Source organism: Coregonus clupeaformis, chromosome 13, assembly GCF_020615455.1.
Source record: "Coregonus clupeaformis isolate EN_2021a chromosome 13, ASM2061545v1, whole genome shotgun sequence".
Lineage (NCBI taxonomy): Eukaryota > Metazoa > Chordata > Actinopteri > Salmoniformes > Salmonidae > Coregonus > Coregonus clupeaformis.
This window is the reverse complement of record NC_059204.1, coordinates 47036776-47064192: the sequence shown is the minus strand read 5'-3', so window position 1 is coordinate 47064192 and position 27417 is coordinate 47036776. Positions and strand designations below refer to the sequence as shown.

The 27417-nt window shown below is 42.9% G+C and overlaps 1 protein-coding gene across 7 annotated transcripts in view; it reads left to right on the top strand.

The window, feature by feature from the left end:
* Window positions 1-3995: 3995 nt before the first annotated feature.
* Window positions 3996-27417, top strand: part of LOC121579645 (dachshund homolog 2-like) — a 131086-nt gene continuing 107664 nt past the window's right edge. For all 7 annotated transcript variants that reach the window (XM_041894422.2, XM_041894421.2, XM_041894419.2 and 4 more), the window contains exon 1: window positions 3996-4656. In XM_041894422.2, the coding sequence (XP_041750356.1) occupies window positions 4175-4656 (482 nt within the window). In that variant the 5' untranslated portion in view covers window positions 3996-4174. The remainder of the gene's footprint in view (window positions 4657-27417) is intronic.

The following is a 27417-nucleotide window of genomic DNA, read 5'->3' as shown; positions in this document are numbered from 1 at the left end:
TTTGTCCTCCTGTTCCTTCTACTTGAAGGGATATGATATGGAGAACCATGAAGTTAACCAGAGCAGTGCAACGTGACAGGTGTTGAGGGTGCTGTGAATAGTGGTATAGTCAATGAAAGAGACTTGGATTTCAAGTTCTCTCAGAACTGGACAGACAACCAAGTGGAATCATATGATTAAGGGTTGTGGTTATATGTAAATACTGAAAATGCAACCAGTATTCCAGGGGCTTATTCAAAGATTTGGCTTGAATTCTATCAGCTCTATTATAGCTGAACTTTCTTTTTTATATCTTCAGTTTAGGGAAAACATGGGGGAAAAACTTGCAATTAACACATCAAATGAACACATAGAAACATATAAATAAATGTAATTACAATGTGATGACAAATATGGCAAAATGTCTTTCAAGATGCCAAAGTGGTAGTGACAAGTATTCCAGCTCAATGATTCAGCTTTATAGACCAAACCACATCCCAAGGCAGAGAATAGACAGTCCTACTTCAGGGATCAGTCACCCTTCATTTGGCAGCAAGCATAGCGTAAGTGTCATTATATCATCAATGTGGGCCTTCTTGAAAAAATTAAGCATGGCAACCACACTCAAGTAACAAGCTTGTCCTTTTAAATAGAATTAAGGAGTGATATTTTATTTAAATTAAGAGTCCATCAAGTTTTTGGCACATGTCACAGCCCAAATGGATTACTTGACTCCTGTAACATTCAATCCAGCAAGAGACAAGGAAGTCTAATGAATTTAAAACGTTGTAATGGGCATGAATATCTATCACAAGTGACAGTAAAATTAGGAAAACATTCAATTACAATCACCAGTAATTTATTGTTGTTATTGATTTGTGTTATGCTTGCATTAATAAAAACATTTCATTATTCTGAAGGGAGATGGTGTTCTGCATCTGGCCTCACTGCAATATTTCACATTACAATAACTCTAAAGGGAAGGATGCAAAATTGAGATGAGGCAGTCAATCTCTCTCTCTCTCTCTCTCTCTCTCTCTCTCTCTCTCTCTCTCTCTCTCTCTCTCTCTCTCTCTCTCTCTCTCTCTCTCTCTCTCTCTCTCTCTCTCTCTCTCTCTCCCCTTTTCTCTGTCTCCTGTCTTTCACACAACCGCTTTGTCTATAGTCTTCATGGTGCATAGACGATAATGGCAAGCATACAGGAATGGTTATATTCTTCCTACGGCAACCAAGTAAAATTGTCATCCACTGAAGGAACTTTATAGGGATTTATGATTTGTCCACATTAATTACAGTGTATTCTAAGTGTAGTTACAGTACATTTAGCAATATTAATCTTTGGTTCCTATGTCATTTTTTTTTGTAATGTCAAAGAATGCACAACGAAATATGTCTGAATGCAAAATGATTCTGAGAAAGAATGTCAGTGACATTATTTGGATCAATAATTGAAGAGCAATATTAAGGTTATGGGATTAAAGTGGTGCCACTTTTTAAGCACAAAATATTCAAACAAATTATTATTAATATCCTAATGTCCACCCTCTTTTTGTTGTTGTCACAAAAATGCTAAACTATATATTTTTGTATCATACAAATTCCAAAAAGGGTAAATGTTTAGGATTAAACGTGTTGGCAGAATGACAATTGATATGAGAATAGATTTTCTCACAATTGACATCACCAGGCTGTTCAGTGTAGGAACAACTCAAAATCGGAAAAACTGGGAAATAACTGCTCTTTAACCAGTTTGAGAGCCTGCCCTTAAAAGAGGAGATTACTCTGTACAATATTCCAATGCAGCAGTCCATCACTGTGTGCTGAGAGGGTGGGAGGGCATCGTTATATACATGTACTCTATGAGGAATGAGTTGTCACTTTGCATAGAGGGGGAGACATTAAGCCGCTGCTGGGGGAGTGGGTTGAGGCTGGAGCTGGTAACTTTGCTAGCTGGCTGGCTATGCTAATCAGGCAATCATTAAGATTAAATAGAAGATGAAGGAGCAAGGTGCAATTGAAACCCAGGTAAAATATGTTTCTAATTTCCAGATTGCCACCTAGCTTTTTAATTTAACCAGGTACTTGCAAAAAATTTGCATGGCATTTAAGCACTCATTACAATATTAATCTTCCCTACTGGAATGGAAGAGCCCAAAGGTTAAGTATTATTCCTGTATTCATTTTTCAGACTTTTTTTTAACCAACATGAAGATTTTCATTTGAAATAGTGCCATCTGCCTGAGAATAGGTCCAGGTGTGCAAGTGCCTTAGTTGGGCGGCAGGTAGATTAGTGGTTAAGAGCGTTGTGGCAGTAACCGAAAGGTTGCTGGTTCTAATCCCTGAGCCGACTAGGTGAAAAATATGTTGATGTGCCCTTGAGCAAGGCACTTAACCCTAATTGCTCCTGTAAGTCGCTCTGGATAAGAGCGTCTGCTAAATGACTTAAATGTTATTTGTAACATGTTCTGTATTAGTGAGGTCAAACAAAAAAATGTGTCCAGTAGCCTAACATGAAACCAACAAGTCTGTATGGTCTCTGGTGATGATTATTGAGGTGAGGTGTAGCCTAAAAGAAATGCAATATGTGGCAGAGTCATTCACCTAATAGATAGCCAAATGTTGGCTCTGACTGTCTGCAAAACTACCAAGTTAACTTTGACGCTTTTATAGAAGAGATTTAAATGACCCCTTTTCTTTTAGCAAGGACATATTTTTCCTACCACATGTAGCCTGTTTTGGGTCAAAAAACAAATGTAATGTAATGGTCAATCCGGCTCTATTAAATAACTTTTTTTTTTCTTTAACTCACAACAATCTGAACAATAGTTTTGACCAGGGCCATACCACTCACTGTAAACGAATATATAGTTTTACCTTATGCAATGTAACTCTGTGGTTACTTTGTGGCAGTTGTGTCGATAACCTGTGTAGTTAATTCGGCCCAGGCAGGACTGCAGGGAGTGCCTCTGGCCTCTGGAGAGGCGCCTGTGCTACTGTATCAGAATGTATCCACTGAAACCACACTGGGGCTCAACAGGCAAAGGCACATGCATGGATTAAAGTGACAGCATATAATGCACTACTGGTGATAAAGTTACCACCGCCCAGGTGAAAGGTCAGACAACTAGTAAATAATAGGTTATTGATATGTGGGAAAATTGTTTGAAAGCAAATCAATTATCAAAGATGTATTTTGAGTTTTGTACCACAGATTTGTTACCTTTAAACTTTTTTGTGATCAAGTATTATCCGCAAGTTGTTGTTTTTTTGTTTCTTTTTGTTGAACAGATAAGCAGTCACACACAAATATGTCCTCTTATCCTTGATTGAGGAAGCAAGCATCCATGTGAATTGTGTGCTCATAAATGTCACCGATGACAACACCAGCGCAACTACTAACTAACTCTGCAGTAATTGTGAGTAACCAGAATAGGTCTTCAACCAGAGCCACATGTAAATATATGTTTCTGTCTTCAACCAGTAGGCAATCCCAAACATTCTACCTCCTATGTTCCATTAAGGTTCAGACCTCTCGGTGTTTGGCCTTGGTATGGTATTACAGTAGCAGGGCTAGCCTACAATAAAAATAGCATTTACTATTATTACAATAATCGTAATCATTATGGCTCTAAGGTTAATCCTAATAATAATCCTAATAATCATATTTTATTATATACAATAGGTCTACATGTAGGACATTATTATAATACAATAGCAATGTAATTAATTACAATAACATTTGCTTATCAAACTTAAGATGTTTTATTATGTGTACCAATAAGAGTCAAACTTTTGAATTCAGGTCTTAATTATATCAAATGAACCCCAAAAGTCTGTAAAAAGTTATTCTCGAGTAACTGAGTAGCTGTCAACAGAAACCAGACCCTCCAACTAGGAGACCTGCCAATCATGCTCAAAGGACCAATAGGATGCTCGCGCGTAAGCTGGTGTGCTCCTCGTTGGTGGTTGGAGCTGCCACTTGAGTTTTCAGTGGGCTGGCTAATTGAAACAGTGAATCCGATGGTTCTCATTCTAGCCACAGCACTTGTGAGATAGGTAGTTAGTTGCCCATTGCCGACTATCCGACGGGAGCGAGAGTGCATGTGAAACAGCAAGAGAAAAGAGTGAGCGAGAAGTAGAAACAAAACGTAAAGGGTGAGACAGAGAGTGAGGAAAGGAAGAAACTTAAGAAACTATGGCCGTATCAGCTACTCCGCCGGTGCTTTCCCCAACATCTACTCCGGGGTCTGGCAGTTTATTCCGCTCTGATCCGCTGTATACAAGCCCAGCCGAGTCCCCGAGACTGACAAGCAGCTTGATCAACTCTTTCATCAGCAGCGGAGGAGGCGGTGGAGGAGGAAATGGAAACGGCACAAGCGGCAATAACGAGTGCAAAATGGTTGAGGTACACGGGGTCAAGGTAGCCTCGTTCAACGTGGACGGTCAAGAACTCATCTGCCTGCCGCAGGTCTTCGACCTCTTCCTGAAACATCTGGTCGGGGGTCTGCACACCGTCTACACCAAGCTGAAGCGGCTGGATATATGCCCCGTCGTGTGCACAGTGGAGCAGGTCCGGATTCTGCGGGGGCTTGGGGCTATTCAGCCTGGGGTGAATCGCTGCAAACTCATCACCCGCAAGGACTTCGAAGCGCTCTACAACGACTGCACCAATGCCAGGTTAGTTGCATGTGTTTCGGTCTCTTCATTTCTCAAATGCCCGCCTCACTGTTGAATGTTTTCAACAAACTTTTTTGTAGATGTACCAATTGAAGTTCCTCAAAATGTGTAGTAAATGTTGCATTAGGCTGCTGCGTATTTCAGCACTGTTACATGTGCTGAAAGACAAAACAATCATGAGAAAAATGATAGTTAGGATGCTATATTATTACTAAACATCAAAGTATTGTGCAAAGTTAGTTCAGTCATTGACAACTTCTGTACCACATCACTCTCTCTCTCTCAAAGACACACACACACACACATAACACACACACACACACACACACACACACACACACACACACACACACACACACACACACTGAACTATCTAATAAGCTACAATTGTTCCATATCCATTTTATAGACAGAGAAGTATGAGCAAAGTAGTTTAGTTGTTCATAACTTCTACCTCCCCCCACACACACCTATAAGCCATCTCCCTAAAACCAAACACGTTTAACCCCCATAGCACCAGCTCATTGATTAATAATTTATGCAAAGCACTAGATCATGTATTTTCCACATTATTTTGCAAAGAGGAAAATAACTTTGAATTCTATAGCCCCTCTTCTAATTCTGTAGAACTCAATATGATTATTTTTCAGAATAAGAATACGTGGCAAAGTGTTTAGCCTACATTAGGAATATGTTCCTTTCACTGTCCCATAAATAATATTCTGCTGTCAAACTGGTGTAGCCTACTTTTGTCACCTTCAATGTGCTGCAACATACTTTTCCTATAAAGCTTCATTTGTAGTCAGATCACAACAAGAACACAAACATGACAACACTAAGCCTATTGCGGGATTGTTAATTTAGAATATTTATTGGGAATTTCAGTAAGAAGAATTGTATTCTTGTAGTTTGTTAAAGAACGTCTCACTATTCTTGATGACCATAAGGATAGGCTATGCCATTCCAGCGTCTTTCAGGAGCAGTAGAGTAAAGGTTGTCGTATCTGAAATCCAGCTCCTTCAGTTAAATTCCTCAAATCTAACTGACTGTAAGTTGATTTGAATACCTTATATATCACTGCCATAAGCACGCAAACATTTGTGTCTGCTTCTCCGTTGCTAAATGAACATAAATTAAACGGACCTTTGTGTCTCTCCATTAGGCCCATAACCAGTGAGATAATAGAAATAAAAGTAAGAATGATGAGAGAAGTTTAAGATGTGGATTTGACCCAATGAGGCGGGCTACACTGGTCATTTACATTTACATTTTAGCAGACGCTCTTATCCAGAGCGACTTACAGGAGCAATTAGGGTTAAGTGCCTTGCCTAAGGGCACATCGACAGATTTTTCACCTAGTCGGCTCGGGGATTAGAACCAGCGACCTTTCGGTTACTGGCACAACGCTCTTACCCACTAAGCTACTTGGCGCCCATAATCATGAATATTGACTTACAGCATGGTGACGCACGGTTTTATATTTTATTTCTGTCTCTGAATAATAAATATATATATCTGTGTCAGTTAAAGCAGGACAAACTATGCTAAAAATATATATTTTTAGGCATCTCTCCTCTCACTTTCCCCTCGAATTGATCTTCAAACCGCGCACGGTGCTGGCTGCGGCTGCAGATGTTGCTTGTGTGTTTAATAAATCAATGGGACAGATCTGAATGAATCACCTCGGATGGATTCTCTGCTTGGTTTGATGTCTAGATGTTATTCTTAGCTTGTTATCATGACAGATGCATTAGTGTTCCCATACAATGTCAGTGGAGGAAAATAACTAAAAAGGGACCAGTGCTCTCTTTCCCTAAGACCTTTAGCATTCCGAACCTTAGGGGTTTTTGCCTCATTGTCTAGTTGTACATAATTGCAACTTTTTTTCTCCAGCGCAGCTCCCCCGGCTACAGCGACAATAGGCCATGTTGATTATGCACAACAAAAGAGGAGGCTGACAATTCAATACAAAGACAGGATTTTCACATGTGAAAATAAACATGACAAAAAGTTATCTTGAATAGAAGCTGGACCCTCCAATGCGCATCAGGGTTTCTGTAAGACAAGGCACAACTGATGTTTGGAATTAAATAACGATAGGATAATAATTATATAGGCTAATAATAATAGCCTAATAATTATAATTTGTGAAAGCAAAAGATTAATACATTTGTAGAAAAGTTGTAATATTGTTTGTCCCGCTGTCACAACACACACGGAAGTTATTCACTCGGAAAATCTCAGCAAAAAGACCTTATAATATTATTTTCCAACCATATGATTGAATTTTCTCTTAATTAATTTTTCGTCTAAAATGTTAAACGCTGTTGCACAATTTATTTGCTCAGAGAACAACACTTTTTGGATTGTTTTCTATTTCGCAATTTGTCAACAAATCGTCATATGGCATCTTGACCATGACAATGTGAAATCAAATATGATTCAATTTCTGACGCATTTGAGGCTCAATCGAGTGAGACTTGTCAGTTATGCCAAGTCTGACATATTTTGATGGGAGCGGTATTGATTACAGATAAAGTGGACAATTGTCCAGTAGGAGTAAGCCTATAGGGCAGGCTATTGACTTCTATTTTTTTTTGCAGAGAATTATAAGACATTTTAAGGGTTTCAGAGGCAGTCTCTCACTTTAAGACTGCATCCAAGTTAACACAAATCAGTATTTGCAAGAGGCTATTTGTCTACTTTATTTAACATACTTTAAAAAAGTAAAATGTATGATTTTAAAACGTCGGTCTTACCCATATCTGATACTTTTCAATTAAACATCCAGTTGTCAAGAAAGGGGTTTAAGATTATTGTATCTCCCGGTGGTGAGTTTGGTGCGTAATTGGCAATGGAGAGCATGGAGAGGATAAAACGATCTTTAAAATATGTCCTCAACACGAGCTAGGCTACGCACACACACACACACACACACACACACACACACACACACACACACACACTCACTCACTCACTCACTCACTCACTTTCAATTGGAGATCATCTCAGTCGGTGTTATGTTTGGTGAGGAATATTGATGATATTTTACAGAGGGATCACTGAGAGATGGGGAGAGGCAGAGGGATGGTGGGAGAGGGGGAGGCGGGAAGATGTTACTATTTCCAGATGGTCAGTTTGGGCAAGATTCGGTAATTAACGTTTTAGCACCCCCCTCCCCATACAATCCCCTGGATCTATTATTAGGTTCGACTTTGAGCTAAATCAATCTGTCGCACTCGTCAAATCAACCCACGAGAGAGAGATAATGGAAGACGGAGAGATAGATGTAAATATTAGCCTATTAAATAGCGTTATTTTTTATTTTGGGATTCGAATTTTACTAGTTAGTAATACACTGCAGTGTGGAAGGTTATAGCGTACGCTATGTATCCCTACCACTCACTTCACAAAGATTGCAGCCTCTGACTGGTAATGAAATTTCCTCAGCAATGGGCTGCAAGAGAATTGAATTTGCACCTCGGACTCGGTGCTTTACAGCTAACCTGTCTGCGCGCGCCCACCGGAACGCTGTTTTTATAGTCAGATTTAAATATCATCCACCGTCCCATCACCAGATGGTTGTAACTAACGTGTGCAAACAGGCCTATCCCGCCTCTTTCCCCCTTTTATTTGGCGAAGTGAGGGGAAAGGGAGGGAAAGAGAACGTGTGCATATCCTTGTATTACCCCACCGGTGGACGCAGGAAGCCTGTGAACGGGAATAGGGGATAGAGTCATTGGGAGATATCAGGATAGTCATCAAAACTTCTCGACAGAACCTTTAGCACTGACACGGCCAATTTCAAAACGGGAAAAATGTTCAAATCAGCAAAGGCAGCACTTAGTGGGCTCCTCTTATGATATCTCAGCTGCAATTGATCTCCGGGTTTTTATTGCATTCATTATTTATTAAAAATAATTTGCAAGCTAAACATAACGCTAAACTAGTTTGCACTTGGGGACTGCACTTAGGAAATTGAATGGAAATTACATTAGAGATGAACATCTGTGCTGTTTTTCCACTCTCTGTTTATGGGCGAGTGTTTCTTCTCTTTAAATGCAGATGACTGTGAGGGACAGGAGATAGCTGCTGAGGAGGGCAGAGAGGTCTTTAAACATTACTCCTCTAAATGAGATGAAATAGGTTCCTCAAGGCTCAATGAGGCATCAACCCATCACCCCTAATCATACATTTTGGTTAGAAATCAATGAAAAGTTAACTTTAATCATAATTAATGATAAGCTTATCAGTTTTTAGAAAGCCAAACAGAATTAGCTTCTTCTTTCCTTATTTTAAGTCATTCATCTAGAAAGTATTGCTTTAATTCCGTGGGATGCCTGGAGGTCTAATCTTACATCACATAACAAGACAAACTAATGCAGTTTAAACATTACACATCCCAGCTGCACATTGTAACACCACTTAAGGTTTCCTAATAATTTTTTACAGATCTGATTTTCTGCATGATGGTAATCTGTGTGGCTAAATGTGATGTTATAATTTTTTCGGTCAGCTCTATTCTTAATTGGAATATTAGTGGATGAGTAGGCATACATTGGCCAAACCACTGTCTTTTCCTTTGCTGGTGTTTGTGTGGTGAATCAATACATTCTTTTTTTGTTCTGAAGCCTGGTCCCCACAGTGTCCTAAACTGCATGTTGATAGAGAATACCACAGTGATGTCTGGGTGAAATCAGAGACCATCAGAGACAGATGGAATTGATGACGGAAGTACAGTAACTTGTGTGTATAACAGGTTCATTTTCGCCATCTGCCTAACTTTGTGTGTGTGTAGTGGTGTGGTTGTCAGTGTGTGTTGGCCAGTCTGACTGGTCCATATGGACAGCTCCCTGCCTGTAGCCTAGCCCTGGGCAGCGGTACCCCCGGTCGAGCGCGCCACCCAAGACACCCCCGTCTCCTCTAATCTCCTCAATCAGCAGTAAGATTGTCACTCTAGAACCACCACCACTCCTTAATGTCAGCCATAAATTATACACAGGCTTCTTTTTCAGCTTGATTTTATTACATATCTGCTCCCACTGGCCTTTCTACTTTAAATAATAAATTAACCCCGCTTGATGTGAAGAGTGGCCACCAAGCGCTGTCAAAGCTCTGCGCTCTGGAGAGATCAGCCTCATTAAATAGTGAATGAATGAATTTGTTTTTCTGTTTAGATGGCATTAAGCATGGCCCCCTGTGCATGGCTCTCTCCTGCTCATGCATGCATGTGTCTTTGTGTGGTCATGTTTTTGTTTTCTGTTTGTATTTGTTTGTGTGTGTGTCTGTTGGTGTTTCGATGCCTGACTGTGGGCTCTGAGTGTGTGAGTGTTTTATTTCCGTCTGACTGACAGCCAGACAGGAGACTTTCACACACAGGAGACGTGGTCTGGACTGGGCTTACTGAGCCTACTGTTGCTGCAGAGTTACGCAGGACACTCACATTAGTCTAGATAATAGGAAAAAGGTATTCACTGTGTAATGGTTTGGCTGCAGGGCTTCCTGGTAGTTCCCTATTTGACTAATGTAGCTACAGTAATAGTAATAGTTTAATTATTCAGTTTAAGATATTAGTTGTGTCTGTGAAGACATGCTTAAACTCTCTGGCACCCATTTTAATGAGTATTCTTTTTTTAGGTAATTAAAATAATTAAAGAAATATGATCTTTATTATTGGGTTAATTGAGAAAATAATTTAGTCAGACTTTTCCCCCATTTCCTTTAAAAAAAACTTTTCTGTGAACATTACAACATCCCAACCTTTCCCCATGTGAGATTTATGGCACTCCGTTGTAAAAGCAATGGTTGAAATACTTAGATATTTTTATGACTGGGGTTAGCTTGCCGCGAGAGAGGGAGCCCGAGAGTGTGTGTCTGAGTGTGTGCATATGTTTGTGCGTGGTGTGTCTGAGAGAACGCTTCCGAGGTATTTTAAAACAACCTGTGGCCATGCGATATCTCATGAATGTTGGCGAGCGCCTGTTCCAAGCCACAGCTCTTTAATAACTAGTCCTATGCGTAACCAATGAATTAGAGGCAAAGCAAAGACACATGAGATCAATTAGGGATGGAATTGTACCACTACACTCTCCGCACATGGACCTCGTGCACGTTTATTGGAACATGTTTCAGAAGTAGTAACATTTCATAATCATGAGCACTAATCATATTTTTTCTCCTACTATATTGTTCATGAGTTTCATAATAATATATATATATATTTAGTTAAATGTTCTTTGTAGTTTTTCCACAATAAATAGAGGGTGAATGTGCAATTTTAATTGGCCTGGGCCTGCTGACAGTGGAAAGGTGGAGAGCTGAGAGCGTCAGCATGTGTGAGATGCATGAGGGAGATATGTCTGTGCCTATCTGTTTATATGTGTGTGTGTGTTTGTATGTCGATATGTTTTCATGTGTGGTTGGTGTATGTTGTGTGTGGCGTATGTTGGAGGGGGGGGCGGGGTAAATGTGACAGATGGAGGAGGCCTGTCAAGTCTCTCGCTGGGGGAGAAATGACATCCACCTTCTCTACCTAATGTAGGAGACCAGAAAAAACCTGAGCCCACTGGTGTCATTTTGACTTTGGGAAGATCTCCTTCCTGGGCTTAATGACACATCTGCAGCCGGGCTATATTTATTACAGTCATGTAGAATAAAATTGATTGTCTCCTAAAATTAATTTTGGGTTTGCCTCTAGCAGTGCTTTAATGGAGGACACTAGGCTCCATGCAGGAGTATTGTTTAATCACTTTAATATCACAGCCCCCAGGACAGCCGAGATAATTGTACAAACGAACATAGAAATATGTATCTCTAACTTTTATGATTGAATTATGCAAATGACTCATCTCCTGCCCTTCCAAGCACTAATCATCTAATTAGGAGTGATGTTTTAAATGGTTGTTTTTGGATGGGGATATGGGAGAAGCAGGGAGCAGAAAATTGAATGTGACGTTAAAATCGGCACAGTAGTTTGTACCGGAAAAGCTGGTGTTTTCCTATCCCCCTCCCTCTCTCTATTGTGTGCTTGGAGTCGTGGGCTCATTAGTGGAGTTTTGTAAGACATTTTACGAGCTTGATACTTAAGACCCTTAATCTTTAATCGTTTTTTGCAGTTTTGATTAATTGCGTTCCTGCTCAGATTATTTCCTTTGACACAGAGCTGTTGGACGTGGTGGTGTGGGCGCAGACAGACAGAGAGAGGCGTGCAGTGCTCTGCTGCTGGAACTCAATGCAGTTGAAGAAATGCGAACTAGCGTCCCAATTACACAGATGAATATTTTATGATGTGTTTAGCAGTGTGTGCTCTTTTCCCCTCCGTGCTTAGCAGCTGGTGGCCCTTTTTGATGATGCGTTTAAGCAGCTGACTCTGGATGCAAGGAAGCTACAATAACAATGTTAGCCATGCAGACTCAGGACGGCACAGAGCCCAAGCTCTCGCTCTGAGTTCCATATAAAAAAAGAGATCATCCGAACAAAACGCAAAAGCCCTGTGCCTCCCTCTGTGGATCTGTGTTTACATTTGTCTCATGAATCTCTGACATCTGGAGGCAATAACCCAGGGCTCTACCTCCTGTACTGCAGGGCGTACTGCAGCGCTCCACGTCTCTATTGATGGGGTCACCTGAAGAGCAGCAGCCCTCATCCCCATGCCCCCTCCCACAGAAACACTGTCAGTCTGGCCATGGGAGCCTATGGAGAGGACCACAATACGTTTTCAATCAGCAGCAGAATTTAGATCCGGTGACTGAATTGTGATCATAAATGCCACGGTGACCCTGTCATTTTTTATCTTGTCGTCTTCATCATGTTGCTCATAAGAGCACATGTGATGTGTTATGTTTGATGTTGACCTGTGACCTTCAGGGAGGGAGTAAGTAATTTAATGTGTGTGTACATGTGCACTGTATGCATTTACTAAACATACCAATATGGAAGTATGAGGAAATGGAAAGCTAGATATTTTTGCTCTGACAGTGGACAAAAGTGGTCCGGAAAACGTGATACATTTCCATTTCCTGATCCTACTGATCACCCAAATCACACAGGTGGGGAGAAAGCAGTGTCAGGGGCTAGAATATCAAAAGGAAATAAGGTAAGAATGAAATAGGGAGGTAGAGAGGGATGGAGGCAGGGAGGAGGAGTGAAAGATGTGCTCAGTGTGCCTCTTTTGGTCTGGGTTAGATCAAGAGGAGCTCTGGGTATGTGATGACATCATTGCCAGTTTTCATGTTCTTGCGGGATCCTTGAGGGATTTATCCCCCATCTACCCAGAGAAGCCTGGCTCCAATTACTCACTGAGAGTGCCCTGCCTGGGCCGGCCCGGTGAAAACACATGGCTTGATCCATCCGGAAGCCTGTTTCAAAGCACTTCAACCACAACACCAACCACCTCTTGGAATTTAACTTATGAGGCGGATACCCTTCTCCTAAACACACATCTTTAAACATCCTGAAATGTAACCAAAACTTTCCTCAGTGTTTTCGCTAATGACAGCATTAGTTCCTTGAAGGGGATACGTCAGTTTGTTATGTGGCGTAGTGTTTGTGGTCAATGTCCGCTATTGTCTGTGTAGTGACTGAAATGTGACTCAGGGCTTACAGCTACTGGAGTGATTGCAGGGAGAGATCTTATCTTTTCTCTGTGAAGGTAAACCTACTGCACTACTGAACTCCCTGACGCTCCCCACCTCCCACCCAAACAAGAGACTCATTTCTATTAAGCACCAGACTCCCCTATAACTCCTACAAAAGGCAACACTGGGCCGTGTCCAATTTCATTTTTATTCATACCCATTTTATTTAAAGGAGTGTTTAGGGTCTATATGGGCGGCTTAAAGGAGGACTGTTACATCGCCTTTTTACTGAGACCATCCGTCTTCCCCTGAACCACCTCACAACATGCTATTTTTCTCCCTCCCTCCCCTGTGGTGGGGCCATTATAAGGTAGTGTGCGAGTTTCCATTTGCCTACAGTAAATAGACTGTTGGGTGTCTGTGGAAAATAAATATATTGGGCAGCACTCTTTTAAAAGGCATCAGGCCGGCGAGGAGGAGCCTTTACAGCAGAAGGCTGGAGGATTGATTTATCTGCTGCGCTGTAATGACTGCAGATGTGGATCTGTTATTCTAGATGAGCAGTGAACTTGATGAGTTGATAACGTGGGCCGAAGCCCAGCCTGCTTTTAATTACTGATCAGGAATGTATTGGTGCAGGCTTTTGATTTAGAGGTGAGGGTGGCGGGTTCACAGATACCCCCCCCCCCCACTTCCCCCCTCACTCTCCCTTTCTGTAGGGCTGGATAGGTGACCTTGCCTCTTTTGTCTCTTCTTGACAGAGGCAGTTTTTAAATGGCTTCAGTCAGATCAGAGTGGAGCTGAGAGGAAGCGTGTGTCTTTCTGGTTAAGTCAGGAGGAATCTGTCACTGCTGCATTGTCTTCATGTTGCTTCTGGACTGTACCCTTCACGATCTGGTTAAGATCTCTGTATCAAATCCTTCCAGCACTCATCTTTTCTGTGTACAGCATAATGACTGGAAGGCCCCCACCTCCCCACTGCTTCCCGACCACCTCACAAGGGTAGGGAATGGGAATGCTTGATGGAAGTTCATCCGGACTCCTTGTGTTTTCTGTGTTTGTTTCTGTGCCGCTGTGTGATTCTCTGCAGAATGAAGGAAGGTATTTTTAATGAGAGGAGAGGCGAAACGGGGCCTCTGCTTGATTGAAACCATGCAGGAGATTGGAACCACTAACGAAGCAGGTTATTTAGATGTTTATTTGCTGTTGTGACTTCCATGTCTTAATAGGCCCGGAGAAGATGAGTGTTGGGATGGGGCTGTAGCCAATCCGATAGAGGCTTTACAGCACTCCCACGCCACTCCCCGATAATACCAGGCATTGAGGTTATGACCGTGGGAAGTCTGTGTATACTCTAAACACACTCTCTTTCACACACATGCAGACACACACACACACAATATGACACTTTCACACACGATCCTCAATTGCAGATGCAGTACCATATGGATACTCTGCCCTTCCACCTCAATGTTGAGAGAATATGGGTGCCATTTCACTAATGGATTGTGAGGTAGCTTCACGTCATCACACAGTTCCACACCTGCCCCTGTTCTACAGTCTAAACCGCAGTCCCCCTCCCCTCTGAGGTGGGTGGCAGCCTGACTAGAACTAGGCCTCTCAGTGAAGAGATCCCCACAATGTAACCTGATCAGCAACACGCTTTTATCTCACTGAAAGCCTTTCTGAGGAGAGGGCTTGGAGAGGTCAGTGTGTGTGTGTTGGCTGGGGTGGGGTGGGTAAGGTTGGGGAGGAGGGCACCCTCTTATGAAAACAATCAGGCCCAGTGAGGTTTCATTACAGGGTAATGTCTCACCAAATTGTTCCAGGTAGTTAAAATGAAATGAAGTGAATTAGGGAAAAGGGGGAGAGAATGCAGAGCGCTTTATTGCTTTCCTTTGAAGGCACGATTACAATAATCTCCTTCAGCGTCGAGTCTGCCTTGGATAACATATAAAATAGGAGGTGTGTATGTGTTTGTCTATGTGTGTGTGAGGTCAAGGGTTACGGTGTCGAGTGTATTCCTGTCTCTCTCTGTGCACTGTGTCTAAATATCCAGTGTTGTTTTGTGCCCCGCTGTCCTCTGTTTTACCCCTGTGTGTTTGTGGAAGTATGAATGCTCCATAGTCTTTCGTGTGGTGGTGTTAATGTGTCAGAGAGAAATCCTCAAAGAATTTAATTTTGGTAGATATCCACCTCAATTATTGTTTTTTGAACCACGTGTGCAAAAAATTAATAATATAATTCCTAAAGAATAATACTAATTGATGGTGTAAATAAGTATTTCAGAGCACAACAGTAAAGACCAGGGAATTGCAGGTTCATATTCAAGGTGGGATAACTGCTTCCCTTACATTGACTTTAACAGCCCAGTTATGTTAGAGAAGACAGTGAAATTAAATAGTATCTGAAGAAGATGCTTCTTTTCTATGACAACAGCCGAGGCTCATGACAGATGTCCTGTGACACTCCCTGCTGCAGCAGGGGCTTGTGGGTAATGGCAGGGTTCGGTTTTTGATGTTTTATTGAAAGATCACTCCGGCTGCTCTGGCTTTTCACCGGACCGTAAATCAGACCCATCCATGTAGGGCTGTCCTGTCCCGCTCCGGCCCCGCCTGTGCTTTATGTCATTCTGGGGCAAGAGGGGCCAAAGAACCCGTCAATCAACCTCTTCCCCAATCAGAGGCAGCCCGTGTCAGGGACGGGACAACCGGGGGCCCAGGGTAGCGGATCTCACTATCTCAAGCATTTGTACCTAGTTAAAGAAGCAGAATTGACTGTGTGTGTACGCATGTCTGTGTGTGCCGGCCTCCCTAAGACTAAGGCAAAGCAACTGGCGAAGTACTGTTCTGTTTCTGTTGTTATGGGCAGCCTAGCTGTCTTGTTTCCAAGACCTTTGAAATGTTTGAATCCTTCTTAATGTAATTTAATTTATGGATTAAAATAAAGTATAAAAATGTGTGTGTGTATGTGGGAAAGTGTGTGTGTGTGTTGTTCAAGCATGTGGGCCCTGTCCACTTTAGCGACTGGAGTCTTCTCTTCATTGAAAACTGCTGAGACGGCACCATAGCCATCATTTTCCTACTGCTCTCCTTCAATGGCTGTTAATGAGTGAGTTGATGTAGTTGAACATTTAGTTAATAAATATGTCAGACTTTTACCACTCTGTTTTTTCTCTTCCTCTGCCCCCTCCTCTTTCCTCCCTCGTGTCTGTCGCGCATTTTCTCGGTATGCTGAGAAATTGTAATTAGTTTTAGATTTACGCTACGATGACAGACAGTGGTGAATAAATAGAGGTTAAACACACAATTTACATATTAATTTCATGATTCATTTAATCAATGATTTATGTGGGTATAGATTGCTTTTAATCCCTTCAAGACAGCGGTGTTTTCCTCTCCTCTCCTCTCCTCTCCTCTGCTCTGCTCTTCACCAAGCATGACAGAATAGAGTGGTTTGCTCAAGCACTCTCTATCTCTCTCCTCTCTCTATCTCTCTCCTCTGTCTTTCTCTCCGTCTGCTGTTCAGTGACTTGGAGAGGAATGTGAGTCGAATGGCTCCAAACGGCACTCCTAATTGGTTTAATTTTTCAGCGTGTGCACCGGTCCTGACACTCGCTTATGGAACACCATTCCTCCGGCACGCTGTGATCCCTCCGCTCTCTTCGGGTCTCTCTCCCTCTCCCTCTCTCTCTCTATCCCTCTCTCCCACTACTCAACCACGCTCACTCGTTGACGATCTTCAAGTCTCAAGCCGAGAAACGTTAATAATGAAGTAATCATCACAATCGTTAAATTGATGATAATGAAGATCCCAGTAATAATGATTGGTGGCAGTGGTTGTGTATTCATAACCAATCTCTGCAGAGCACTGTAATTTAGCCATGATTGAGATGCACTTTGAATCCTCGACTTGTTCCATTTGGCGGCCTGAAGGAATTCAAATATTACAGATGGAACGCAATATTATAATTTTTTTGCATTAGCATGATGTTGTCAAGTATTGGTTTTGATGACAAGAAGCTACAAGCTTCTCATCATTAATGTATGATTAGTAAGCAGAAGCGCTGTCGCCGCTCCTAACCCTAGGGTGGTTTTGATCTGTTCTGAGGGCATGGTGGGAGATTTGGGAGCCATCAATTCAGTGCACTCTATTTTCCCCTCTGTGTGACCTTTGAACCGGGCCAGAGAGAGGCCTCTTGATGTTTATTCTCTGATCCTCCACTCAAGTCCGATCAATTAGGAGTCCATTTGGACACTGGTGTTTAAAGGAAAGCCAGTCTCACAGCACAGCCAAGCTCTACCTAGCCTAGCAGGCAGGAGCTTTATAGACTAATGACTGCACACACGGGGCCCAGATTCCCTACTCTCCACGCACCTCTGACATTTGTTCCCGGGAAATTATTCATACTTTATCTTGTGGAGATGGCAGACTGTGTTTTTTTATATATCAGGACAACAATTGGATTGTGCAGCCGGGGAGGAAAAAAATGGTAATTGAGTATTTTATCAGACACTTCCGCCAAACAGACTTTTGTAAGTCGTAAATGAAGATTAAAGCTCTTGTTGGCAGAGAGGGAACAAATTGGAATGATTTATTATTGGTGACATCAATATGTCACAGCTCTGGAAACAGAATGAGGAGAAGGGGAGAGATGCTGAGCGAGAGAGAGAGAGAGAGAGAGAGAGAGGGAGGGGAGGAGGGCGAGAGGAGGAGTGAGATAGCTTCTCTCTCTGAGGAAGGTAAATAATGTGCTTTAATTATTTGCCCTCAGACAGACACACAGACAGGGCTGTTGAAAGGCAGCAGGGCTGATACTGTCATAGGCTGTGCTTTAGGGACGCTGTGAATGTTCCCAGAGCTAATGGAGGTGTGTGTGTGACCCAGGCGGCCGTGGTCCCAGCCCAGCGCGGTGATGGGCATGGCAGGGACTGATGAAGACACAGTAGGGAGGGGAACCAGGTAATTGGGCTGTGTTAACCTCCTCTGCCTCCTCATCCATCTAACAGGTGTTGGAGCTTTGTTATCAGCATCGTTGATATGAGAAGTCAGTCCATTTGTCATTCAATCATTTAATCAATCAGCCAACCACTGTCACTCTGGTTGAGATTTATGGATGGTGTTACATTGCCAGTTGTATTTCAAAGATAACAAGCTCGACTGTTTGCTGGGATTTCTGTGATTGAAATCAAAGAAGCATAATCATTGGAAGTGGATAACATGGAGAGTCCAACTAGCTGTGTTTTTGATAAATGCACTTGTCAGAGGTGCTGTAGTGGGGACTCACTAAGCAATGTACCATTCATACCTGTACTCTAGCGTAACTTAAAGATCAGAACTGTGCACAGTACAAATGCAGTTCTTTTTTTTTTTTTTATCTGCTTTTGATCATTTCACCAGACAATGGTTCATTGCTATCTTCTATGTTCTGTGTTTTTCAACCACAAGGAAGTTCTGGAGAAAGCAGCTAGATTCAACGTTAAAGTTGTTGCATCATTACAAACACACACACAAGAGAGAGAGAGAGAGAGAGAGAGAGAGAGAGAGAGAGAGAGAGAGAGAGAGAGAGAGGGGGAGAGAGAGAGAGAGAGAGAGAGAGAGAGAGAGAGAGAGAGAGAGAGAGAGAGAGAGAGAGAGAGAGAGAGAGAGAGAGAGAGAGAGAGAGAGAGAGAGAGAGAGAGAGAGAGAGAGAGAGAGAGAGAGAGAGAGAGAGGAGAGAGAGGGGGGAGAGAGAGAGAGAGAGAGAGAGAGAGAGAGAGAGAGATTCTGTAAAGGAATTGATGGCCGTCACAGGGCTGAGGATAACTGTTAATTTTCTACTATTCTTCATTACTGTATTTCTAACAACACTGAGACAGCCTCCATAAAACATTTACAGTAAACATGTCCTGCAGGGAATTAGCCACAGCAGACAGTACCCCTGGCCCACTGATATAACTGGCCACAGCGGCTGAGACGTGATCCAGGTGTCAATGAGATGCCAGGCTATTGGTGGATACTCTGGGGCAGGCGGCAGCCAGGCCAACCACAGAGGCCCATACAGACAGCAGCAGTCCCTGTGCTGCATTAAAACCCTTCCCTCTGCCCCCATTCTCAAAAACACAACCACAGGCACATTTCCTTTACGAGCCCCTGGTAGCCTTTTAGATGGACCATAATAGCATGGACCACTGTGTTTATAGCCGTGTGTGCTTGTGCGCATGTGGTTATGTGTGTGCATGATGTGTGTGTGTGGATACACCAGAGAATGGAAATGAGTTGGAATATTACATTTTTTGGGGACTGGTACATATTTTATTCTGGTGTAGTCAGTGGCATTCGTGTACAGTGAAAAAAATTACCTTCAACAATAGTGAGAGATGTTGTGTCTAGATGTTTGTGTTAATTTCTGTGGTTGCTCTATGGAGTGACGAGGTCGGTCTATCTGATCTGATGGTATGTGCAATGCCAGATTATCTGAGTGGCACAGTCTGCACTGCGGTCGGACACTGAACATCCTCCCACAAACCACACCAGACACCAGCCGACAACAACAAGTCCTTAAGACCAGTACTACTTTCTCTCTTCATCTCTCTCTCTTTATCTCTCTCTTTTTATCTCTCTCTCTTTATTTTTCTCTCTCACACGCTCTCTCGCTCTCTCTCTCTTTATCTCTCTCTCTCTCTCTCTCTCTCTCTCTCTCTCTCCCTTTCTTTGTCTATCTCTTTATCTCTCTCTCTCTTTATCTCTCTCTCTTTATCTTGCTCTCTCTTTATCTCTATCTCTCTTTATCTCGCTCTCTCTTCCTTTCTTTGTCTATCTCTTTCTCTCTTCTCAGGTGTTTATAAAAAAGTCTAAACAAACATGCGCCAATCTTCCTGTTGAAATACTGTGGATGTGAATCTCCTGTGAGATCTCTAGCCACCTCTTGTCTAGTTCCATTGTTTACGTTGTCTAGACCTATCTCCAATCTGACGCTGAAGGACAACCGTGTCATAAAGCGCTGTGGGTTTGACAGATTTGTATAATGTTGCGTGTGAATTAAAAGGCCCTCTTTCTGAACTGCAGCAGGTATTTAAATGGACCAGTGAAGAAGGAGGTCAGGGTTGGTGTATACGCAAGGTCACGTTTAAAACACACGGGTTGGAAGGGGCCATAAATCAGAGGCTGCATACGGCTGCCCTCCATACTGCCTGATTTAACACCTGCGCCCAGACCTTCCTTGTCAGGCCCCACGTTCTTTATTACCCTGCTCCTCGCACTCCTTTCACAGATATAGATAGAGTTCACCTTTGAAAAACCCGCAGTAACTCTCTCTCTCTCTTTCCCTTTCCTCCGCGCACGCTTCATCTCTCTGTCTATTTAGCTATCCCCTTTCCCCTTTTACACAATGCCTGCTCATTCACATTTAAAAGTGGTCATTTTTCAAGGATGCAGACTGTGCTACCCTCATGCCTTGATTATGAATTTAGGTTTACACAGATTGTGGGAAAAGTGGTAGTGCCTTCTTATATGAAAGATTAATGTGTGTGTGTGTGTGTGTTGTGTGTGCGTTAGTGCATATTGCTCTGGATAACCTATTAACTGAGTAAAGGGTAATGTAGAAAAAGCACTGAAAAGCGTTCCTATAAGATTGACTGCTGGAGTTTTGGTATTAGACCATGTTGGTGGGGTGATACTTGGTAGGTGATGTTTGATGTTGGTATGCTGGTGTTTGTGCAGTTTGATGTGCTCTTGCCACGGGAGGACAAAAGCGTGTACGAGGTTGGGCCTTCTCATTGTGTCTGGTCGAGTGCTTTAATTGAAAAGCGTCCTTCTTCTTCTTTTGGGCAACGTGTCAGTTGTCTGGAGGAATGCCTAGATGTCTGTGGCTCCCTGGTAACCAGCATGAAAAAACAACAACAACTAGCTTTGAAATTAATAATCCACATGAAAAGGCTGGACTTCCTGGGGCTGTCGGGGTGCTAGGCGACCCCTGTCTGTCTCTACTCTCTCAGACAGCAGCCCCATGCTCCCTTAGCCCTGTTTCAGAGGGAAACAGTAAGACATGTATTGCTGGTAGTTTTCCTGTTTCAGAGGGACACGGTAAGACATGTATTGCTGGTAGTTTTCCTGTTTCAGAGGGAAACAGTAAGACATGTATTGCTGGTAGTTTTCCTGTTTCAGAGGGACACGGTAAGACATGTATTGCTGGTAGTTTTCCTGTTTCAGAGGGACACGGTAAGACATGTATTGCTGGTAGTTTTCCTGTTTCAGAGGGAAACAGTAAGACATGTATTGCTGGTAGTTTTCCTGTTTCAGAGGGACACGGTAAGACATGTATTGCTGGTAGTTTTCCTGTTTCAGAGGGACACGGTAAGACATGTATTGCTGGTAGTTTTCCTGTTTCAGAGGGACACGGTAAGACATGTATTGCTGGTAGTTTTCCTGTTTCAGAGGGACACGGTAAGACACAGTAAGACATGGCTGGTAGTTTTCCATCGAAGAGTCATAAAACCCACCCTAATGCCGCCAGATGGTCGCCCCTCTCAGTGTCATGCCAACAGAGTCATCAACAGAGGGTCCCACCTTTTTACCCACCAGAGCCACGTTCAACACTGCAGGAAAACAGAAAACATTTCCAAGTCAGTTACAGTATACTCAAAGACAAGGTGGGCTTATGAGGAAGAGACATGCCGCTTCAAGGAGGTGCAAGGAGCCATTATCTAGCCTTGCAGATCAGAAGTAGACTCATCTCATGTGATGAATAATGGAGTCATTCCGGAGGTGTGGGTACAGATCCTTTGTCACCTGTAATGGTCTCTTCCTCCTCCGTGTCCCTGGAATGGAGAGCCCTGGAGGGGACGTATGGCAGGGTACAGGCCTAGGGATGGATGGGCAGGCCTAGGGATGGATGGGCAGGCCTAGGGATGGATGGGCAGGCCTAGGGATGGATGGGCAGGCCTAGGTGGCCTGGCCTACAGTAAAGGGTGTGTGAGTAGGGGCATGATTACTGTGTTGTGATAGTTTTTCTTTTTAAACGGGATATCCTGATTGGACGCAGACTAAAGAATTACATCTGAAAAAGGAAATGAGAATACAGGGCCAGGGAGCAGCAAGTCCAGCCATCATTCTATTGTCCCGGGTGATTGATAGGATCTCGCACCTTTGGTAGAGTTTGGACTATTTTTATATTGTGTGTGTTTTCTGTTTATTTGTGTCAATTCAGCTGGAGATGTATTTTGGTGGTATTCTTAGAACAAAAAAACTGCGGATTATGTGTGTTATTTTGCTGTCTCTACTCTGCATTCAACTCTGAACGTTTTTCCTCCTGAAGACACAAAAAACTAAGGGAGGTAACTTGTCAGTGGTGTATCACTCAAAACCCAGAAACAACCAGTATTTAAAATACGTGGCAAAAAATACCACACCAACTAGTTTGAACAAAACCGTTGTCAAGTCATCCTTTTAGTTTTAAAAATATGAAGTGCTTTTTGAGTGTGTGTGTTCCTCAGCTGCTTTGTCAGGTCCGCCTTAATAACAACCTTCAGAACTTGCCGAGCGTCGGAAGGAATCATAACCACTGACCACCTTGTCAGTGGGCGACGGCAGAGTGCCTGTCAGCAGCTCCATGCATGTCTTGTCGGAGTGTTTAATTACTACGTAAAGTAGTAGAAAGCTCGCTCTATGAGTGCCAGTCAGCCAATCCACATTTTCTTCCTGCCGAAGAGCAACAGAGGCAGAAAGTGCTGGTTTCCTCTCAGGGATGGCACCTTGTAGTAACGCTACATTGTTCTAGCTAAGAATTAGCGTTGCACCACAAAGGGAAGCTAGGCTAACCCAGTGACAGCTGGAACAGCGCCACGCCTCTCCTGTCACATGCAGCTCAATCCACTGGCTGTTTCACTTCACATGGACTTCTCTACCATTGTTATGCTTTCCCACTCCAACAATAGTTCTCAAAATGATGAGTGCTATAATTTTTCTCCTAACACGAACATCTAATTGGATGGTGTCTCTTTAAACCTTGCTGTTAGGCAACAGCCTTGTCAAAACGATGAAAGAAGTGATGAGATTAATATCCTGTGGAGGCTTTTCATGCTGTCACTCTAGAAACCGGGTTTAATCATTGTACACTAGCTGCTTGTGGAAAGTTCTCTTGTTTAGTCACTCGGAACAGTTTTACTTTATGCTCATGAAAGCAGGGCTGGCCTTGTGGACAGTTTGAAAGCATTTATTTTCAATGAATGAATAAAGGAATTAATTTGTTGCAGCCAGGGCATGTTGGTGGCTGGCTGATCAACACATGGTAAATGACCAGCTTTAGTGAGTGGTCAGATGGGAACATGAAATGGTTGAAGTGTAGTCGCTCCAGTGGAAGTCTGTGTCAGATGGAAGGTGGAGATGAGTGGAATGATGGATGGTGAAGGTGAAGGTGGAGGAGGGCTGCTCTGCTGGCAGTGTCGGTGCGAGGTAAGGGTGGTGGGCGCGGGCGGAAAGGAGGCTCAGTGAGACATCACCCTCAGGGTCGGTGACAGAATAGAGGCCTCCAGTTAAAGGCTCATCCTGCTCACCGAGTCTGACATTCTAATCTCAGCTTCACTGTCACCCTCAGCAGAGATGGATATCACCCTGGCCTTATGTATTTAGCAAGGAAATGAATAGCACAGCTGCTCTGACACATGACTTACTTCCTGTTCGCTCCCCTTTTACATCCCCTGTCTTACTCTCTCTCTCTCGCCCTCTTTCTATCTCTTTCTCTCTTTCTCTTCTTCTCCTTCTCTCTCTCTCTTTCCCTCTCTCTCTTTCCGTCTGTCTGGCTGGTGGAAGTCCTTTCACAATGCAGGACTTAAGAGGTTCACCATTGGTGTGTGTCTGAATTGTAGAACACTTGCATGGGTCAGTGGTCCTAAGAGTCACCTAAGGGGTTGGGTTTTGGCCTGGGGACTCTGAGGGTGTGCTGGGCTTCTGCCCTCTGGCCTCAACTAGCACTTTGGGACGGTAGAACTAAATGGTTAGTGGAGAGGAAACACTGAGTTGTGTATTGGACGTTACGATAAGGAGTTTCTTCCTATTGTGTAACTGGGGCATTACTGGTAGTGTGTCTCTGAATCAGTTTAACATGTTTTACCATCTTATCTGCTGTAAATAGTAACTGTAGTTATGTAAATTGTGCTCCTACATAACATACTTAGAATATCAGAGCAATTCTGTAAAAATCCCAGATTTCACAGTTCATTGACTGACATGAGAGAAAAGGAACAATATGAAAATTGTTTGAGCTTGATCAGAGAATGAATGCAATTATGTTGATTATCATAATCAGGTGTTTTCCTTTTTCCCCATATTTTTTCTCCATCTCTCCTCTCTGTCTTTATACACAATTATATTCCAATTCAAAGTAATCCACTTCTGTGCTGAAACTAACAAGCCGTTCTGTTGTTTCTCTCTTCCATGTGCCGATCCATCCTCTCCAACACGTGTGCTCTTCCCATCAGGTAAGATCGCTGACATCCTTTACAAGCCCCCTGACACACACTTCAGGAGAATGGGTGGAGAACAATTGTAGAAGAACAGCGTTAGGATAAAGAAACACTTCATAACTGCATTTCAACCTAAACCTAAGATGCACTAAGCACACTGCAGCCATAGTGTTGTGTTGTTCAACATTTCAGGTCTTCTAGATTAGACGGCCGGAGAGAGAATGTACCGGAACATAATGTGTGATCCTCTGTCTTCATTTAATGATCTTATACTACTGTACCATCTCATCAGTTCTCTGCTGGTGTGTGTAGTGGAGTGTGTCTCACTACTCTTAATACCCACCACTGTCACCCCTGTTTAGGCCGGCGGCATCTTTTATTTTCTTACATGCTTCCTCGACCAGATAATGCACTGGATGACATTTGGTCGGGCTTAATTTACCTCGCTTTGTCACACTTCTCCCAGTAATTGTCTTCTGTGGAGGAGTGTGGTTTTAATTCAAGTAAGTGGTAAAATTGTCAGAGGTGATTTATACACACACCCGTCTCCTCTACCCCCCATCAACACACACACACACACATAGAAACACACACACACACGACACACACACATATACAGTGAAGGAAAAAGGTATTTGATCCCTGAAAAACGCATGTCAAAAATGTTATAAATTGATTTGCATTTTAATGAGGGAAATAAGTATTTGACTCCTCTGCAAAACATGACTTAGTACTTGGTGGCAAAACCGTTGTTGGCAATCACAGAGGTCAGACGTTTCTTGTAGTTGGCCACCAGGTTTGCACACATCTCAGGAGGGATTTTGTTCCACTCCTCTTTGCAGATCTTCTCCAAGTCATTAAGGTTTCGAGGCTGACGTTTGGCAACTCAAACCTTCAGCTCCCTCCACAGATTTTCTATGGGATTAAGGTCTGGAAACTAGCTAGGCCACTCCAGGACCTTAATGTGCTTCTTCTTGAGCCACTCCTTTGTTGCCTTGGCCGTGTGTTTTGGGTCATTGTCATGTTGGAATACCCATCCACGACCCATTTTCAATGCCCTGGCTGAGGGAAGGAGGTTCTCACCCGAGATTTGACGGTACATGGCCCCATTCCATCGTCCCTTTGATGCGGTGAAGTTGTCCTGTCCCCTTAGCAGAAAAACACCTCCAAAGCATAATGTTTCCACCTCCATGTTTGATGGTGGGGATGGTGTTCTTGGGGTCATAGGCAGCATTCCTCCTCCTCCAAACACGGCGAGTTGAGTTGATACCAAAGAGCTCCATTTTGGTCTCATCTGACCACAACACTTTCACCCAGTTCTCCTCTGAATCATTCAGATGTTCATTGGCAAACTTCAGACGGGCCTGTATATATGTGCTTTCTTGAGCAGGGAGACCTTGCGGGCGCTGCAGGATTTCAGTCCTTCACGGCGTAATGTGTTACCAATTGTTTTCTTGGTGACTATGGTCCCAGCTGCCTTGAGATCATTGACAAGATCCTCCCGTGTAGTTCTGGGCTGAATCCTCACCGTTCTCATGATCATTGCAACTCCACGAGGTGAGATCTTGCATGGAGCCCAAGGCCGAGGGAGATTGACAGGACTTTTGTGTTTCTTCAATTTGCGAATAATCGCACCAACTGTTGTCACCTTCTCACCAAGCTGCTTGGCCATGGTCTTTGTAGCCCATTCCAGCCTTGTGTAGGTTTACAATCTTGTCCCTGACATCCTTGGAGAGCTCTTTGGTCTTGGCCATGGTGGAGAGTTTGGAATCTGATTGATTGATTGCTTCTGTGGACAGGTATCTTTTATACAGGTAACAAACTGAGATTAGGAGCACTCCCTTTAAGAGTGTGCTCCTAATCTCAACTCGTTACCTGTATAAAATACACATGGGAGCCAGAAATCTTTCTGATTGAGAGGGGGTCAAATACTTATTTCCCTCATTAAAATGCAAATCAATTTATAACATTTTTGACATGCGTTTTTCTGGATTTTGTTGTTGTTATTCTGTCTCTCACTGTTCAAATAAACCTACCATTAAAATTATAGACCGATCATTTCTTTGTCAGTGGGCAAACGTACAAAATCAGCAGGGGATCAAATACTTTTTTCCCTCACTGTAAACACACACATGCATGCACACACCCCTCTCCTCTACCCCATCAACACATACACACACACACACACACACACACACACACACACACACACACACACACACACACACACACACACACACGTAGAGATGCAGGTCAGACACAAACCTATACCTGTCTCCACTACAAGCAAATTAATTAGACCAAATCACATTCAGCAGCTCCTCCATATTGGCCTTCTATCTGGTGCTGCTGCAGCCATGGAAAAGAAAAATACAGGGACAAGAAATGCCGCAATGCTAGAGAAATTTACCTTCTAGATACAAAATAAGCGTTGTTCAATACAGATAACAATGAATATTATAATAGATATTTGTCGTCTTGGTCAACCCCCACCCCAGCACAACGTAATGTCATTGCAACAAGCCAAGGTCAGAGGTGAGAATGGCCTCTCTTTCACTAACTGAAAGCACACTGGTATAGTCAATGGAAAGCAGACAGAGGGTTTTAGAGCAACAGCAGGACATGTTATGTTATGTTATGTTAGGTTATGTTACCAATCATAAATACACAGGCTGTATAGTTTTATAGGTGTGCCTTGGACACCGTGGCAAGTTCAGCTTATTAACTCCATATTAAATAATCCT